The 17,649-nt window shown below is 42.1% G+C and overlaps 1 protein-coding gene across 1 annotated transcript in view; it reads left to right on the top strand.

The window, feature by feature from the left end:
• Window positions 1-17,649, top strand: part of LOC125890388 (serine/threonine-protein kinase N2-like) — a 32,059-nt gene that overhangs the window by 6,792 nt on the left and 7,618 nt on the right. The window contains exons 4-10 of the mRNA XM_049578992.1: window positions 5-218; window positions 994-1,122; window positions 7,624-7,733; window positions 15,780-15,923; window positions 16,519-16,594; window positions 16,673-16,865; window positions 17,281-17,416. Coding sequence (XP_049434949.1) covers window positions 5-218; window positions 994-1,122; window positions 7,624-7,733; window positions 15,780-15,923; window positions 16,519-16,594; window positions 16,673-16,865; window positions 17,281-17,416 — 1,002 coding nt within the window. The remainder of the gene's footprint in view (window positions 1-4; window positions 219-993; window positions 1,123-7,623; window positions 7,734-15,779; window positions 15,924-16,518; window positions 16,595-16,672; window positions 16,866-17,280; window positions 17,417-17,649) is intronic.

Genomic DNA, 17,649 nt, shown 5'->3' with positions numbered 1-17,649 from the left:
TCAGGCTCAGTCCCGAGTGCAGGAGTCCTCCCAGAAGCTGGATCTTCTGCGGCTTTCTCTGGAGAAATGCATGAAGGAAAAGAGCCAGGAGCCTCTACAAGAGCCTGAAGCGGGGATCGACCCTTCAGAGGGATCCTTGTCCCCCCACGGGTCCAGACCTGGATGTCCACTGTCCACCTCCCCGTCCATCTTCTCTATCAGACCTGCCTCCTTGACTGGTGCGAAGCATTGCAAATATTTAACATGCATATAAATAGATTTCTCTGCATGATTCATTTTCAGGCAGTTTGAGGTTTGTCAGGTTCACAAGTCAAGTATTTTCTCTCATTTGCAGCCTGATTCGTAGGTTATTGATTTTTTAAAACCACATTTCTTCCTAAGAAAACGACTCCAAGTTGAATTTTTCCTGTATTTTTGATTTAAACAAGCAGCCATCCTCAGTCGTATCATGGACGGCCAGTGTTTGAACACGGTTTACCATACGGCTGACCTCTGGCAGGGGATAATCAGGACATATAATCTGTTGGTTCTGGACGGTTCAGTTGTAAGCCAGTCTCTCTGTAGCTGCACAAGGCAAAAAAAAAGGCCTTTGATGATGTAATGAGGAGACAAATCCTGGAGTTGCTCTGTTGGCAGCGAATAATGAGAGCGAGGTCTCAGAGCGGTGAAAACACTCGGGGTGATTTTCTGCTCCACAGCTGTTAGCACTACAGTGAAATGAAGAAAATTAGGATGTGAGAGCTCCAGACAGCACTGATTAGAGGCTCCAGTCACAGAGATTTATTCATGCTGACAAATGAAAGGTTTTATTTTGAAACGCTGAGTTCATTTTGGTCAACAGCTTAAACTGAGATTCATTACCAGATACTGGAAACACATTATTTAGTAACAACAGAGTTTGTGTGTAGTTACTTTTGTAATTTGATAGCAACACTCATTTAATCTAGTGTGTTCTTGTAAACTGAGAGTCAAATTTATTTATAATTTTTTCAGGCAAACTTGAAGTCAGACTTCTTGGATGTGAGAATTTACTGACACCTCGAATAAACCAAGAGCAGGAAAATCATCTGAGTGCAACTGAGGACGGCTCAGCTGCTGCTCACAAGACAGACGGAAACGCTGGTGAGTGGACATTTTGGATTTTTAAAACATTTAGTTTTGTTTTTACATTTTACTGATTTGCAGAGAGTTTAGCTTTTTTTCTCAGCTGTGTTTCCTACCGAAAACGCAGTAGGAGAGCAATATAAATAATAATACAGAAACATACAAAAGAAAGAGAAAAAAGCAACGCTTAATTTTACAGATTTGTAATTTCTGAGTAACTATGTTCTGAAAAGGACAGTGGAATTTGGTATTTGATAATTGGTATATTTCCAACTGACTGCAATTACTTGCTACAAGAAAAAATGTGAAATTTGTCTACAGGCAAGTCTGCAATACTATAAATTGTTATAATAATTTAATAACAATAAATAAATGAATATTTTAAATTTAGCCCTTTTCCCTTAAATTGGTACCCTGGAAATCCAGAGTTCTCGCGAGAGCACAATTTGAATTTGCTCAGCGAGTCACTCTGGCAATCAGTAATGATGCTCATTACCCATGCCGTTGGAGCCGAGCTGCACCAATCACATCGGTGTATCTGATATAGGCGGGCCAGAGGCGGGCTAAACAGATGACGACAGCGCTGCGATGATGAAGTCCAGAATCAGTCAGTAAACATTGCAAGATGGCTACGGATGAACACCAGTTGTTTGAAACGGCTTTGGCCGCTACAGTGAACGAGTTAGACTTGGCTTTTTCTCTAAAAGAGGAACAGAAGACGGCGCTCGAATCTTTCCTTTGCAAGAAGGACGTTTTTGCTGTTTTGCCGACCGGATACGGCAAGAGTCTAATCTACCAGTTAGCTCCGCTGGTAGCTAAGCGTATACATCACCCCGTGTATTGTTCTGATTGGTCGTAGTGTTATCCAGTTGCGTGCAGTGATATTTACAAATGCATGCTTGGTGCCGCCCCTCGAGTTGGGACATTTTCATTACTCATAGCCAGACCCTAAACCTTTCGTTCTTTGAGGGGCAAGTAGCAGATGTCCCAGTTACCTCTGCAGCATTGTGTTGCAATCAAGTGTTGGAATGATTTGAAAAATTATTCCCCGATCATATTACATGCCTCACCTGATCCATGTTCTTTGCTCTCGAGCACTCAGAACAATAAAATACAACATATCGTCTTTGTTACATCGATGTTGTTTCCACATTTCAACTTACAGAATCAGCATGTGTGCAGCATGTGAAGGCACCTCTGGTCCAGGCTCATTCATTTAGTGCTTTTGCTGCACTACTAGGGTTGCAGCAATATACCAGTTTGAAGGTATACCTTGACATAAAAGTTGACGGTTATCAAACCATGTGTAGTGGCTATTTTTAGGCTGCATTGTTTTCGTCTTTGCCTAAATTTAATCTTAATAACGACAGGAGACTGCTTTACCCATTGAGTCACTTCCTGTTTTTCACGTATGTACGGTAGCCGCACAGGACCAATATAAAGATTCGCAGAGGTCAAAGTATACAGGAACAAAGTGACCTCACATATTTAACAACCTCGTCATTATACTGAAATATATTTCTCTCTGTATTGTAGCAACTCACACCATCTAACAATAAAACAAACTCTGTACGTTTGCTTATCTATGACATTGAAAAAAATGCGACTGGATGTTGAATCTCACCTTTATTTTAGTTATTTTTAAAGGAGAGATTTTTTTTACTTCCATTTTTAAAAAATGGTTTCAAGTTTCAGTTCTACTTATAAAACGTTTGTTTAACCAACAATAACTCTTCTGTTCGCTTTCCTTTAAAGGGAAATTTCGGTTTATTTCAACCTGTCTCCTATCGTCCTAAATTTGTTTCAAGTCACTAGTGACATAAAAATAATAGTTAGCATGTTAGCCGTTAGCCTAGATACAGCCGTAGCGTCAGACCTGTTAAAACTTAATTGAACGGGCATCCTTTCAAGTGCAAATTTAATCCACTAAACAAGTTTTTTTTCCACAAAGATGGCCTCATATCGTTAGGATAAATGTCAGAGAACATATAGAAAACGACATGTAAACGTGTTGTCTTACCTTACCGGTGTGCTGCCATGTTTGTTGTTTACCATTTAGCTAAGGCTGCAACCGGTCCCATTCCTTGCAACAGAGGCATTCCTCTTCTGTGGGTATTGGGGTACAGTATTCACAAGTGACGTTACACCACCAATCTCCAGAGCTACGCAGCCTTGCAGCAGCCATTCCTCCTCTCTCATCCTCTACCTGTTGCGCCTCTCTCTCTCTCTCCTCCTCCATTCTTCAATTTCACGAAGCTCTTCGTCAGTGTATTCTGGCTCAAATAAATAAGGGCGGCCATCAAACTCTGCAAAATCAAATTCCTCCTCCACAAAGTCGAAGTCTGGCAAAAAGTCAGCCATCATAAGAGGTATTCCTCTTCTGTGGGTATTGAGGTACAGTATTCACAGGTAACGTTACACCACCGATCTCCAGAGCTAAATCCTTCCAGCAGCCATTCCTCCTCTGTCGTCTTCTAACGTTACCTGTTGTGCCTCTCTCTCTCCTCCTCCTCCATTTTTCAGTTTCACGAAGCTCTTCGTCAGTGTATTCTGGCTCAAATAAATAAGGGTGGCCATTGCCTCTCGATGTGGAAAGCCTATATACTAACATTCCACATTTAGGTGGTCTTCAGAGTTGTTGTCTTACCTTACCGTGTGTTTACCGTTTACCTCTGCTTCCCGAAGTGCGGTTGAAATACCGCGAGAACAAGCAGCAACAGCTGGAAGGCAGAACTGGACAGTAGCCTGAAAAGTTCATTCATTTATTTTATGAAAGATTTATAGAATAATGGCTGACTTTTTGCCAGACTTTGACTTTGTGGAGGAGGAATTTGATTTTGCAGAGTTTGATGGCCGCCCTTATTTATTTGAGCCAGAATACGCTGACGAAGAGCTTTGTGAAATTGAAGAACGGAGGAGGAGAGAGAGAGAGAGAGGTGCAACAGGTAGAGGACGAGAGAGGAGGAATGGCTGCTGCAAGGCTGCGTAGCTCTGGAGATTGGTGGTGTACCTGTGAATGCTGTGCCCCAGTGCCCACAGAAGAGGAATGCCTCTGTTGCAAGGAATGGGACCGGTTGCAGCCTTATTTTCAAGGTCTGGATGTGACCGAGGACGAGACACCTCCACCTGGAGTAGTATCCAGCTGGCGAGATATATTTCGGCCGCGCTTTGGAAAGCAGAGCTAAATGGTAAACAAACATGGCAGCACACCGGTAAGGTAAGACATCACGTTTACATGTCGTTTTCTATATGTTCTCTGACATTTATCCTAACGATATGAGGCGGTCTTTGTGGAAAAAAAAAACTTGTTTAGTGGACTAACTTTGCACTTGAAAGGATGTCCATTCAGTTAAGTTTTAACAGGTCTGACGCCCCGGCTGTATCTAGGCTAACGGCTAACATGCTAACTATTATTTCTATGTCACTAGTCACTTGAAACAAATTTAGGATGATAGGAGACAGGTTGAAATAAACCGAAATTTCCCTTTAAGTACAATACCTGAGTGAATAGTTACCTTCTTTACAAAGTCCAAAGTCTGTGATTTTCACAAACCCGTCTGCATCCATCAGCAGGTTGTCCAGCACACAGTAGGTGTACTTGAATCTGAAGATACAGTACAATGATGCAGCATGGCGTCAGCTGGTGCAACTTACCGATAGATGATTTTATTCAGATGCAGGAACTCTAAACCCAGCAGCACACACGATAGGAGACAGGTTGAAATAAACCGAAATTTCCCTTTAAGGGTCGTTCTGACTGATAATAAGATGAATTCTGTAATAACGTGATACTGCGATATGTTCTGAGACAGTTATTGTACTGTGATACACCGTTGCAACCCTATGCACTACATTGCAACACGTTAAAAATTCATGAGCATTCAGATGTTCCATAGGCTGACTCGGTACATACTGTACACTAAAAAGAGTCCTTCAAAAAGACTGATTCGTTCATTGTTGCCCGTCGCTAATCTTACGGTCTTGATGAACGGACATTGCTCAGTTGTACAGAGCTATTTTTGTTTTATCAACATTGATTTACACTTGTTGCAGATATTGAGCACGCCTTTCTAAAACTGAACCATGCTCGTTGTGAAGTATGAATACTTGTGTAAAGGTTAATCTAATATCAGCGTGCTTACTGCATTTTATGACGTTACATCCTCTGTCACGGATGTTTGAAGTCATCTCAAAAAGCCATTCGCTAAATGGCATGACATTTACTCGCTGGTTTCATAAAACTGAACAGAGAAGACAAACAACAAACAAGTATAAACTCGTTATAAGTTTGCAGATTTGGAAGCAGGAGAATCACTGTAGAGTTTTCCTATGTGGCTCAGGGGGAAAAGCATGCCATTAAAAGGATTAAAGTTTCAGGTTTGGTTCCAGCTGTGGTGATCCACACTAATTTTATATTTAGCTGCCACTCTTAAGATAATCCTTCATCCTTTATTAGTCCCACAGCGGGGAAATTTGCACTGTAACAGCAGCAGAGAGAGTAGAAGCATCAGCTGGATATGATAAATAGGTAAACAGTAAAAAACAAAGTTGTAGTATCGACAATCAGTTTGCTCTCATCAGCTCTGTTTCCAGAGTTGGAGATGAGCTGGTGAACATATTGGAGCATTTAGCAGGTAAACAGAGACAGGTATTTCCCTCAGGAGCTGGTGGAGACCAAAAACAGAGCTAAAAGAAAGTGAATCTTGGTGCACATGACTTTTGACAGGATGATAATGTTGCTGTGTGTCTGCTGGATGCAGAAGTAGGTGGAAGTTGCTATAACTAACATGTTCATGAGATGATATGTCAGTCTATCTACTTGTTGTGGAGTTTTTATGTCCCCAGAAAAGCTAAATGAAGCTGCCAAATGCAGCTTTAAGTTCATTTAAATTACCTGTCCATACTCCCACAAGACTTTATCAACATGGAAACACCATTTTGCATCTTTGAACATTCTCAGATCTTTTATTGCACACATGAGATACCTGGTTGGACCCCCTTCTGCCTTCAGAACTGCCTTAATTCTTGGTGTCACAGATTCAACAAGGTGCTGGAAACATTCCTCAGAGATTTTGGTCCATATTGACATGATGACATCACACAGTTGCTGCAGATTTGTTGGCTGCACATCCATGATGAGAATCTCCCGTTCCAGCACATCCCAAAGGTGCTCTATTGGACTGAGATCTGGTGACTGTGGAGGCCATTGGAGTACAGTGAACTCATTGTCATGTTTGAGATGATGTGAGCTTTGTGACATGGTGCATTATCCTGCTGGAAGTAGCCATCAGAAGATGGGTACACTGTGGTCATAAAGGGATGGACACGCTCAGCAACAATACTCAGGTAGGCTGTGGTGTTTAAACCATGCTCAGTTGGTACTAAGAAAATCTCCCCCACACCATTACACCAGCAGCAGCAGCAGCCTGAAGCGTTGATACAAGGCAGGATGGATCCATGCTTCCATCTGAATGTGGTTTTTCCAATCTTCTATTGTCCAGTTTTGGTGAGAAAACCCGTGTGAATTGTAGCCTCAGTTTCCTGTTGTTAGCTGACAGGAGTGGCACCTGGTGTGGTCTTCTGCTGCTGTAGCCCATCTGCTTCAAGGTTGGACAAGGTGTTGTTGCTTCAGAGATGCTCTTCTGCACACCTTGGTTGGAACCAGTGCTTATTTGACTTCCTGTTGCCTTTCTATCATCTTGAACCAGTCTGGCCATTCTCCTCTGACCTCTGGCATCAACAAGGCATTTTGGCTCACTGGATATTTTCTCTTTTTGGGACCATCCTCTGTAAACCCTAGAGATGGTTGTGCTGAAAATCCCAGTAAATACTCAGACCAGCCCGTCTGGCACCAACAACCATGCCACGTTCAAAGTCACTTCAATCACCTTTCTTCATCATTCTGATGCTCCGTTTGAACTTCAGTGTCATGGGGTGTGTGTGTGAGGCAGCAAGGAAAAGGACCCAAATGCAGTAAACCAGACAGACAGGAACTGTTCACTGATTTAATGGTTAAGTTATGAGAATAGGTTTCAGGCAAAGGCAGCAGTCCAAACAGACGTAGGTGAGAATCCACAGGTGAGCAGGAACAGGTCAGATAAAAGATGCAGGCAGGTTCGAGAGGCTAGAAAGAAAGGTACAAAGCAACATTTACTATCTTCAGCTGAATGGAAAAAGAGGGATGTTAGATATACTGACATAGTGTCTGGAGAATTAGACACAGGCGAGCAGGAGGATGTAAAACTCAGAGGGCATCTTGCAGACAAGTGGAGAGTAACAATGACTACAAAGCTTCATAGAAGTGCAGAAGCCTGTGGAAGTGGGAAAAACAAAAACACAGGCAGCAGTTTTGACCTTCAGCTGACGGATCAGACAATCAGACAATTGCCTGGAAACACTTTCTGTAAACACACTGACTGAGTGAGCAGGGGCATGTTGGACAGATCCTGATAGATGTTAGGATCGAGCTGGTGGTGAATTTTTGTTTCCAGTGACGTGTTGTTTCTGTCTGCCCCTCAGCGGAGATCAGCGCGGTGCTCAGGCTGGACACCAGAGTGGTCGGCCAGACACGCTGTGCAGCCGTCAGCGGGCTGAACTGGGATCAGACGTTCTGCATCCAGCTGGAGAGGGTAAGTCCAGTAACTAATGTGAGAGAGACCCCTCTGCTGCTGTGGAGGAGGACGGAGGACTGTGTGCTGAGGTAAAGAGAAGAGAAGGGAGTGGCGCCAACATCTGGAGAAGCGTCAGTAGGAGATAGGATGTGTGTGGGCTTTGAATTGAAAAGACTGATCTTCTCATGTTGCCGCCGTGCACACAGACCTACTTGAAGTGGTGGAATGTAACTAAGTACATTTACCCAAGTTCTGTAGTGAAGCACAGTTTTCACAGTGAACAAGATCACACTGGAGTTGGCTTCATTGGACCTTTTGAGTTTAGATTATGTTATTACTCATTTTATCTTTAGTTTCACTGACCAGCCTTTATGTATCTCTCTTTGTGTATCCGTCTCAAAACCAGGATAAAAGCTTATCCAGCGGCTTGTATCACAAACCCAATACACTTGAGTTCCTTTTCCTTACAGTGATAAACTGCCAACAGCACAGGAAACACTGCATTTTGTTTCCGACAGTTATTTCAGTTGTTTCACCGTTTGCCATTTCTGCTGCTGAGGATAGTAACTGCAAAAACTTACACTGATACTCTTTGATAACTGGGAATAGCTACTGATAGCTACTGGGGAAATCGAAAGGACTAACCTCTTCCTGTTTAGGTTGTGCAATGGGTGATTCACGTCCTTTGTGCCGGTAATGGAGGCTTTATTTTCCTGGAAGATCGAACCCACTGACAGACAGAAGTGCACAGTGAAAGTGAGGCTTATGAGGAACCAATCTGAATGCTGACTGTCATTATTCAATAGTTACTTTATTGTGCAATGGATATTTACTTTATAAGGAAGAATTCAAGCAACAAAAACCTGTGTATTTCCACTCGAACCATGAGCACAAATAGAGTTCTTTATTACAAGTCAATCACATGCAAGTGAGTGCAGTCATTACCTGTAGTAACTCTATTAAAAGTGAGCCCACTTTATGGTACCAGAAAATCTGAGCTGCTCCTAAAACCAACATGTGGGATTTCTTTTTGTCTTTATATGTATTTAATCATCCTTTTAATCTACAGTAGAGGACGGTCACTCTGCTCAGGGCTGAGTTGTGTCTGGTTTTGAGGCTCATGTAACCACTGTTCATACTGTGGAGAGTTTTATTAGTAAACTGTAACTATAAAATGAAAGGATGTTTTGCTGCCTCTCACAGCAGCTGGAGTCTGAGGAAAAATAACTTCATTCACTGGGCCGACTGCCGGCAACTTTTAAGGTGGAACGTTAACTTGTAATGTTGCTCAATGCATGAGTTGATGACGTGAATCCATCAGCACACCTTAAATTTCACTGTGACAACTTTGACCATCACTTTAGTTTTTATATGACACACACTTTTAGTAATGAGTGGATCTTCAAGCGTTTATATGTATTAATTTCAGTCGTTTTATGTGGACTGTATATATGCTAATCCTCACTCGAAGGTAAGGGTCGAGTAGCGTCAGGCTACAGCAACACTAAACCCCTGAGCTTGTCTGAGAAGGACTAAATGCACAAAGCTGCTATTTTTAAATATCCCATGGAGAGAGACTCTCACTGCAGCCTGTTCTATTTCGTTCTGAAAATGTCGGCGTGCAGCCTCGTTCTGTGGACAATAAACCAGGTGCAGACTTCCATCTGTAGCTATGTTTCCATCCAAAAGTGATTCGAATCACTGGGAAATGCGCATTAAAAGAAATACGAATCCTGTGTGTTTCCATTAAATGTACGGACGTTGGTGAAAACTACGAACTCGCACCAGTTTTCCGCAGAGCCGGAAACAAAACAAGTCTCGCATTCTTCTTCTTCTTCTGCGTTTTCTGGCGGTTGGCAACCAGCTTGTAAATGCTTTACCGCCTTCCCGACCTGAGTGTGGATATCACCATGGAGAGAGGTGCGCTACGTCAGACTTAATTTGAACATAACTGTTTCCATCCCCGATTTTGCGAATCAACATTTTTTCGAATCAACCAAAACCCGGCTAAAGCGAGCGTATTTTAGTTTGTGCGAATCAGGGGATTTTAATTCGAATTTTGGCGTTTCCATCATAATTTTCTGATGTGTTACTTCTAGATGTGCATCTAAACAGGCTGATGGAAACATGGCTTGTGTCACCGCTGACGAGGAAATACAGCGAGTGTTGGATGGAGCAGTGAGTGACAACAACCCCGCCCACATTTAAGGGCACTGTTTGTGGTGGAAACGCAAGGGTCTAGGTACCATGTCTAAAGGGTTACTGTTGGTTCCAAAGGTACCATACCGAAAGTATTTGGTGGAAACGGGGTTAAAGAATCCACTGGTTTAGCTTAAAGAAATTAAGATAAAAATTTGCATCCATCTTCTTCAGTAGTTCCAACTCTGACCTTACAAAGTAAATACTCTTTTATAATCTTACAAACTCAGTTAGTTTAGTACAACTAGTAAGATTTGCTTTGACCTCAATATTTATCCTAAAGTTGTGTTGACATTTAGTGGTCATATTATTTATTCAAGATATTCTAATTTGTTTATTTTAATTCCATCCAAAAGTCAAAAATGTTTTTAATTTTGACCAACTTCTTCAAATAATCCGTCAACTGACTAAAACACGTTAATGAAACAAACGTAACCTTTTCTTATCCTGAAAAACTTCAAGTGTTATCGATGAACCCCATGAATCATTTTTTAGAGTGTACATCATATTCCTGCAATAACAAAACAAAAAACAACAATTATAACGACAAAGCAAAACAAGAAAAGCAAAAATACAGCAACACAGATGACCAAAATCTAGAATGAGTGCTTAATTTTTATGTGTTTAAGTTTACCAATTTTGTCGCAAAAGCTTGAAAGAGAAGGCAAGAAAGTTTGATTAGCACTTATTTTGATTTTTTTCAGCGTGACACAGTAACTGCCTTCGTGAGTTATCCATGAACTCGGTCTTACGCAGTGATGATCTGATTATGTAGGATGATTTCGTCGCTTTGCTCCATTTTCTTTCCTTTAAATGTTAAATGTCTGAAAATATGCACACTTGACTCTGGTCCTGGCTTGATTTAGTTTTATGGTGTCTTGTACATTTAATAAACCTAGATAAACGTCATATATAAGTATTCAAATACAGTTCATCTCCATCTAATATCAGGGATATTGCTTGTTAGATAATAAACACCTTTTAAATGACAAAAATACAGTCAGTATTTTTGATCATGTCGATGATAGTGTCAGGTTTGTAATGCAGAAAGCACAGATTTCTCATCTTCTAAACCTCCTTTACTGCAGACCAGCTCCACTGTGAGCCAGCTTCCAGTATTCATGAGTCATTTTTCATTCTGATCCAAACCACCCACGTCCGAGCCGTCCTTCCTTCCTCTGAGTTTACTTCCCTCCACGTCATCCTGTCTCCACCTGAAATAAGTTCAATTACAGAAGCAAGATGCCACTGAAATACTGCAGATCAGAGTCGACATGTTCTCCCTGTATGATGAATGTACAGAACTTTGTCTCCGTGACTTTGGAGCAGGTACAACCAGCATCAGCAGCTTACAGGCTGTCGTTACTCTGTATGTGCTGACACATGTAATACAGCAAACACAGGACCTTACAGGCAGTACAAGGGCACCGTGCAGCACAGAGAATACACAGGATGTATACACAGACACCCGACATATGAAGAAGAAGAAGGGCTTGCTCGAACAACGAGATTTCTGCTCAGAAAGCGAGAGTTTTTCAGGCCCTCGAATACGCCAGAAGGTGTTTCTTTTTCAATGGTGGAAAAACAAATTAATTCACTGAATCATTTTGTGTACTTTCATTATTTTCAGTTTGTGCAACTCGATCCATCTCAGAGGGAAATATTGTTTTTGTTACTCATTTACTTGACACCTGCAGTTACGAGTTACTTTGCAGATAAATATTTTTACTTTCAAAACTGTCACTACTGAGGCAATGCAGGATTTGATCCAAACCCAGACGGTGAAGGCAGAGTGGTGTAGTTCAATGTTTTATATAGAGATGTACAGAAGGTAACACAAAGCAAGAGAGCAACATTGCAACTTGACAAATTGGCAGATTACTCATGAAAATGAACCTGAATATGTACAACTGTGCTGATTAGGGGAAATGGGAACGGGTGAGGAGGCTGTCAGTTGACCGAGACTGGAGGGAACGGAGTTGCAAATGCATGGGTATAGATCAGCGGTGCCCGGTCCTGCTCCTGGAGAGCTACTGCCCTGCATGTTTTAGGTCTCTACCTACTCTTCTAATTAATTTATTTTGTTTATTTATTTAACCTTTATTTAACCAGGAGGTCCCATTGAGATTGAAAATCTCTTTTACAAGAGACACCGAGGTAGCAGTGAATCAAAACACATTCAAATGCACAAATACAACGTGTAATACAAAAATCCCCGATTCAAACACAGTGGTCTCTCAGGAAAAACAAGCACGTCTCTGTCACCGCATTCTCTATGATGCCCTTAAAGGGATAGTGCACCCAAAAATGAAAATTCAGCCATTATCTACTTGCCGAGGGAGGCCCTGATGAAGTTTTAGAGTCCTCACATCCCTTGCGGAGATCAGCGGGGGGAGCGGCTAGCACACCTAATGGCTGAACGTCCAAGAACACAAAATTGAAACCACAAAATATCTCCAACGTGCTCATCCGTAGTGATCCAAGTGTGCTGCAGCCCCGACATAAAAAGTTGTTTGGAAAAACATCATATGAACTCTGTTTTTAGCCTCACTGTAGCCTGTAGCTCTGACTGCTTCTCACATGGTCGCACAAGCGCGCACACTTGAGAGCGAAAGCATGAGCTTTGCTTACCCGTGTTTACATTACGTGACATGCGCACCGCAGGGAGAGACAACAGTAACCATATACCCGAGACCAACTCCATTGTCCGCCTGAACTAAGGTAGAAATGAATGACTTACTCCTCTGAAAGCCTGTCATCTGGTCCTGTGGGCCTCTGCCTTTTCTTCCAGTTGATCTTGGGGAAGTAAAAAAATGTCTCCAGAACACCACGGGTCAGCAGTGTTGGAAACTCAGGGTGGTCGATGATGCACGGTCTCTGAAGAGCGGCAGTCTCGTCAGTACTGATGTCCAGATTCTCAAGTGCAGGCATCGCCAATTCCCAGTCTGAGCAGCAAAGACTTTCCTCATCCGTTGGCATTGCTTTGCATTTGAAACAACTACACCACCAGGTTTCCAGTGCTCGACTCCAGCGGCTGCTTCGTCCAGTAGCCTGAGTTCCGTCCGTATACTCGGGCACAAACAAATACGGCTCAACAAAGAAATGCTGTTCCTCCTCAATTTCAAAGTCTTCAGACATGTTGGGCTGTCCTTTGGTAAAAGACCGTAGTACAAATTATCTTTTAGCTACTGTGGTTACTGCTGTCTCTCCCTGCGGTGCAAGTTTCACATGATGTAAACAACAGTAAGCAAAGCTCATGCTTTCGCTGGTCTCGCGCAAGCGTGCACACATGAACGCGGAGCACAGAGAAGCAGTCAGAGCTACAGGCTACAGTGAGGCTAGTTCATATGACGTTTTTCCAAACAACTTTTTATGTCGGGGCTTCAGGACACTTGGATCACTACAGATGAGCAGTATGGAGATACTTTGTGGTTTCAATTTTGTGTTGCTACCTCCTCTCCCCTTGGATCTCTGCAAGGGATGTGAGGACTCTAAAACTTCACCAGGGCCTCCCTCGGCATATGGGTGAGTAGATAATGGCTGGATTTTCATTTTTGGGTGCACTATCCCTTTAAATTCATCAATGATATAAGTGTTTCTAATTTTAGATCTTTTTAAAGATCGTTCCATGTCCATGATGCAGAGTAGGAGAACGCAGTTTTCCCCACATCTGTTAAAACCCAGGGTTCATTAAAAAGCAAGCACCTGGAGGAGCGTAGCTGGTCACTACCAGAGCTGACACAGAGCAGGGTGCAGAGGTCGGCCGGAAGTTTGCCCAATATTGCTTTATAGATAAAAATATACCAGTGCTGTCAGTGGTCAGTGGTGTTCAACCCACCAAATCATAAAGAAAGCAGTGATGAGTAAGTGACTTTGCATCTGTAATAAAACGTAGAGATGCATGGTGCACTGAATCAGGGCTACGCAAACTGGTGGAGGTTGCATGCATCATATACAATATGTCACTGTAATCAGTCACAGACAGAAAAGGAGCTTCCACCAGTTTGTCTTAGCACTGAAAGTAAAACAAGATTTATTTCTCAAATAAAAGCCAATCTTCACTTTAAGCTTCCTAACAGGAGCAGCAATATGTAAATGAAAGCTTGTCATCTATTCATATACCCAATACTTGTATGAGGACACCCTGTCAGTGGATTCACTGTCAGAAGTGAAAATGATCTGCTCATTATTAAGCACTTGAGGCTTATAAGCGCTCGATAGTGAGCCTGTCGTTTAAATCAGGTGTGGTTTGATCAGGACCTGAAACATGCAGGGCAGAGCAGGGCTGGGCTCCACTGGCAGAGATGAAGTGAGAGGTGACTGAAGGGACGGACCAGGGTCCTTTTCACTATACTTACTTATGCCTCCTCACCTCCTCTCTCCTCCCGTGACACAAACATCGTTCCCCCTCCACCATCATGACGGATTCTGCAATCCTTTAAATGCACCCCGAGGGGAGAGGAGGCTTTAGGAGAAGCTTTGAGCGAGTTTTACATCGAGTGGTCTGACTATGGCGCTCCCCCAGGGTCACGGCGAGATTTTCTTTTTTAGTTATTGATTTATTTTTCGCATTCAGTGATGCCATACCACTGCATGATTCTTCATTCACACAGTTTATTCTCACATTGCCTGTTGTAGTGTCGTGTATAGAGATCTACAGTTACATGGTGTGAAGCAGTATAATACACCGTCACCTTGTGTGTGATGAATCTAACACCTTAGAATATAAAGGATCATTAGATGCAAGGTGTTGCAGCATCACACAAAGCAACAGTTTAGTTTTATGTTTTTTACAGTACAATCAACGTGCACATATTCTCACACAGCTATGTGGTGCAGATAACAATAATGCAAGTGATCATTACAAATCATAAGACTTTTATAGGCCTATAAGACATCTTCCTATCTATCTATCTATCTATGGAAGATGCTATGAGGTTTTGAAGTTGTTCTTTTGGGAGATTCTGTTGACAATGAATGAGCTGTGCAGCAGGTCATATGTAACATAGCCTAAGACTGACGCTATGAGACCAAGGATCTTTCATCTGGCAGCACTGGCTCCATCGTCCTCACAACTTTTCATTGCTTCCTCTGCTTGCATCTCCCATGGGTGGGACTTATGGCAAGTGCGGGAAGCAAGGAGGCAAATTAGCATGATGAGGCAGAATTTAGTATTTCAAAATATCTACATTAAAATCCTGTTTAAACACAGAATATAACACTCTGAAAAGGCCACATTCCAGAATCTACACTCCTGCCTCCTACCTGTGATACTCAAGTGCACTTACCTGGGAATATTTTCACTAAAGTATCACTCTGAATGCTTACTGTCAGGGTTTACACTGTGCTACTGCTGTTTAATGTGCACTGGTTTATTGTTGCTGTAGTTGTGTCTGTGACCGGCAGGTGTCGCCCTAATACCTGCAGATATTCATTCATCACAGACACATTGATTTATCACACAGAAATGTGCAGGAAGGGACAAACTTAAACATGTTCAGTGCTGCAGAACAAAAGCTTAGAGGTGATTTGTTTCTTTTAATTAAAGATAACAGATAGAAGTAAGTGTGAGCTTGGAGATTCACTCAGTTTAAACTCAATTAAAACTTTAAAATCAGAGGAAGAAACCAGATGATCCAGTTTCAGATAAGGCCGTATTATTCTGTCTGATTTAAAAGCTTTTGTGTTTGTTTTTCTTAATTGGGTTAAAATTTAGGAACCTACAGAACAATACAAATATTATTGGAAAAAAATCACATTGAACTTCAGCTCAAATCATCAAAGCATATCAAACAAAATTATGTTGAATATGAGTATGTTCATTGATTGTATTTGTTGTGATTGTGTTCATGTTCTGTCTGATAGTCTCGGGAGCTGGAGGTCTGTGTCTTCTGGCGGGACCGGAGGGCGATGTGTGCCGTCAAGTTCCTGCGACTAGAGGAGATGATGGACAACCCGAGCCACGACCAGGAGTTCAGTCTGGAGCCGCAGGGCCGCCTCTACGCCAAGGTACACACAGTGACCTGGACGTGTGTGGTGGTATCTAATTTAATGGGCGGAATAAATCTGATGGAGACATGTGTTGATGTGTTCTTCTAGTACAGAAATAGAAAATGTATTTATTATAAATTCTAGGTACTAACAGTCTGGGGAGGGAATTATTACTTAACATCTAGTTGGCATATTGACCAGAAACTATCATATTACTGGTGTATTTATTATCAGGTTGTTTCCTTACATACACTCACCTGCCACTTTATTAGGTACACCTTGCTAGTACCAGGTTGGACCCTTTTTAATTCTTGGTGTCACAGATTCAACAAGGTGCTGGAAACATTGTGTTAAGAGCAGTTGAACAGGTGTACCTAATAAAGTGGCTAATGAGTGTATATGAACATAGATACCATATATACGAAACTTTTCAGTTGTCTTTTTATTCAAAAATACTATTTACAAGACCTCATTGTCCTTACTTTATACAAAGACTGTCAGGAAAATAACCACACATATTAAATATTTTAAATAGAAAATGTTCAGGAGCTCTTCATCAAGGCGTAAACACAAGCCAGCATCTAAAAGATGTCTCTTGTTGTGGGTTCTACAGCTTCAGTTCATCGACACTGTTGTTGAGCGGCAGCCGAAACTGAGACGTCAGCGATGTATCTTTACTAAAGAGCGAGGTACAGACGATCACCCTGAAGGATCACCGCTTTATTTGTGTGTCTGCAGTGTAAGTGAAGCATTTTATTCTTCTTCAGGGAAGAACTTCCTCCGGGCGGCTCAGATGAACATGAACTTTGCCACGTGGGGTCACCTGATGATGAGCATCCTCCCTCGCTACAGCTCATTCACCACATTCAGCTCAACTCTCTCCACGACCCCCGACCTGGTGGCCAACAACACGTCGCGTCCCACCGAGAAGGAGCCTCAAACCACCTCTCCACTGCCAAGGTCAGAACAATCAAAGCATCAGTATCTGACTTGACGTAGATTTAGATAGGAGAGTTTATACCTGTGTGAAAACTGCACTGACTTCCAACTTGTATTGTAGCACCATCTGCAACAGTGTGATTGTTTACAGTTTGGTTTTTGGGGTTTAATTTTACTCCAGCTTCCTCCCACAGTCCAAAGACATGCAGGTTAACTGGTGGCTCTAAATTGTCCATAGGTGTGAATGTGAGTGTGAATGGTTGTCTGTCTCTATGTGTCAGCCCTGTGATAGTCTGGTGACCTGTCCAGGGTGAACCCTGCCTCTCTCCCAGTGTCAGCTGGGATAGGCTCCATCCCCCGCGACCCCCAACAGGATAAGCAGTTATGGAAAATTAATAAATGTATGAATGTTGTTTTTGTGTTTGTATATCTGCAGCGAAGCTCCAGAAATCAGACTCAGCGTCACAGAGGATCAGCCGTCTCCCACCAGCCTCGACCTGGGAGACAACACTCCCACCATCATCACCACGGCACACAAAACATCATCTCTGACTGCAACTCAAGAAACGCTGGTAAATGATTGTTGATAAACCTGCCAGAAAATACACATTTTTATTTTTACATTTAACTTAAGTGACTTTGAAAGAGTACATAAATAGCGAAAGTCTAAATTCTCCGATGTTATTCACTGTGTAATGACATGTCTAAAACCACACTAGAGCACAGCTAGCATGGTTACAAAACACACAAACATACATTTGCTCTATATTTTATTCTGTTACAGTATTAAATAATTAAATTATTC

The sequence above is a fragment of the Epinephelus fuscoguttatus genome, linkage group LG6, assembly GCF_011397635.1.
Source record: "Epinephelus fuscoguttatus linkage group LG6, E.fuscoguttatus.final_Chr_v1".
Classification (NCBI taxonomy): domain Eukaryota; kingdom Metazoa; phylum Chordata; class Actinopteri; order Perciformes; family Serranidae; genus Epinephelus; species Epinephelus fuscoguttatus.
The sequence above is the reverse complement of the archived record's forward strand: the minus strand, read 5'-3'. Positions and strand labels throughout refer to the sequence as shown.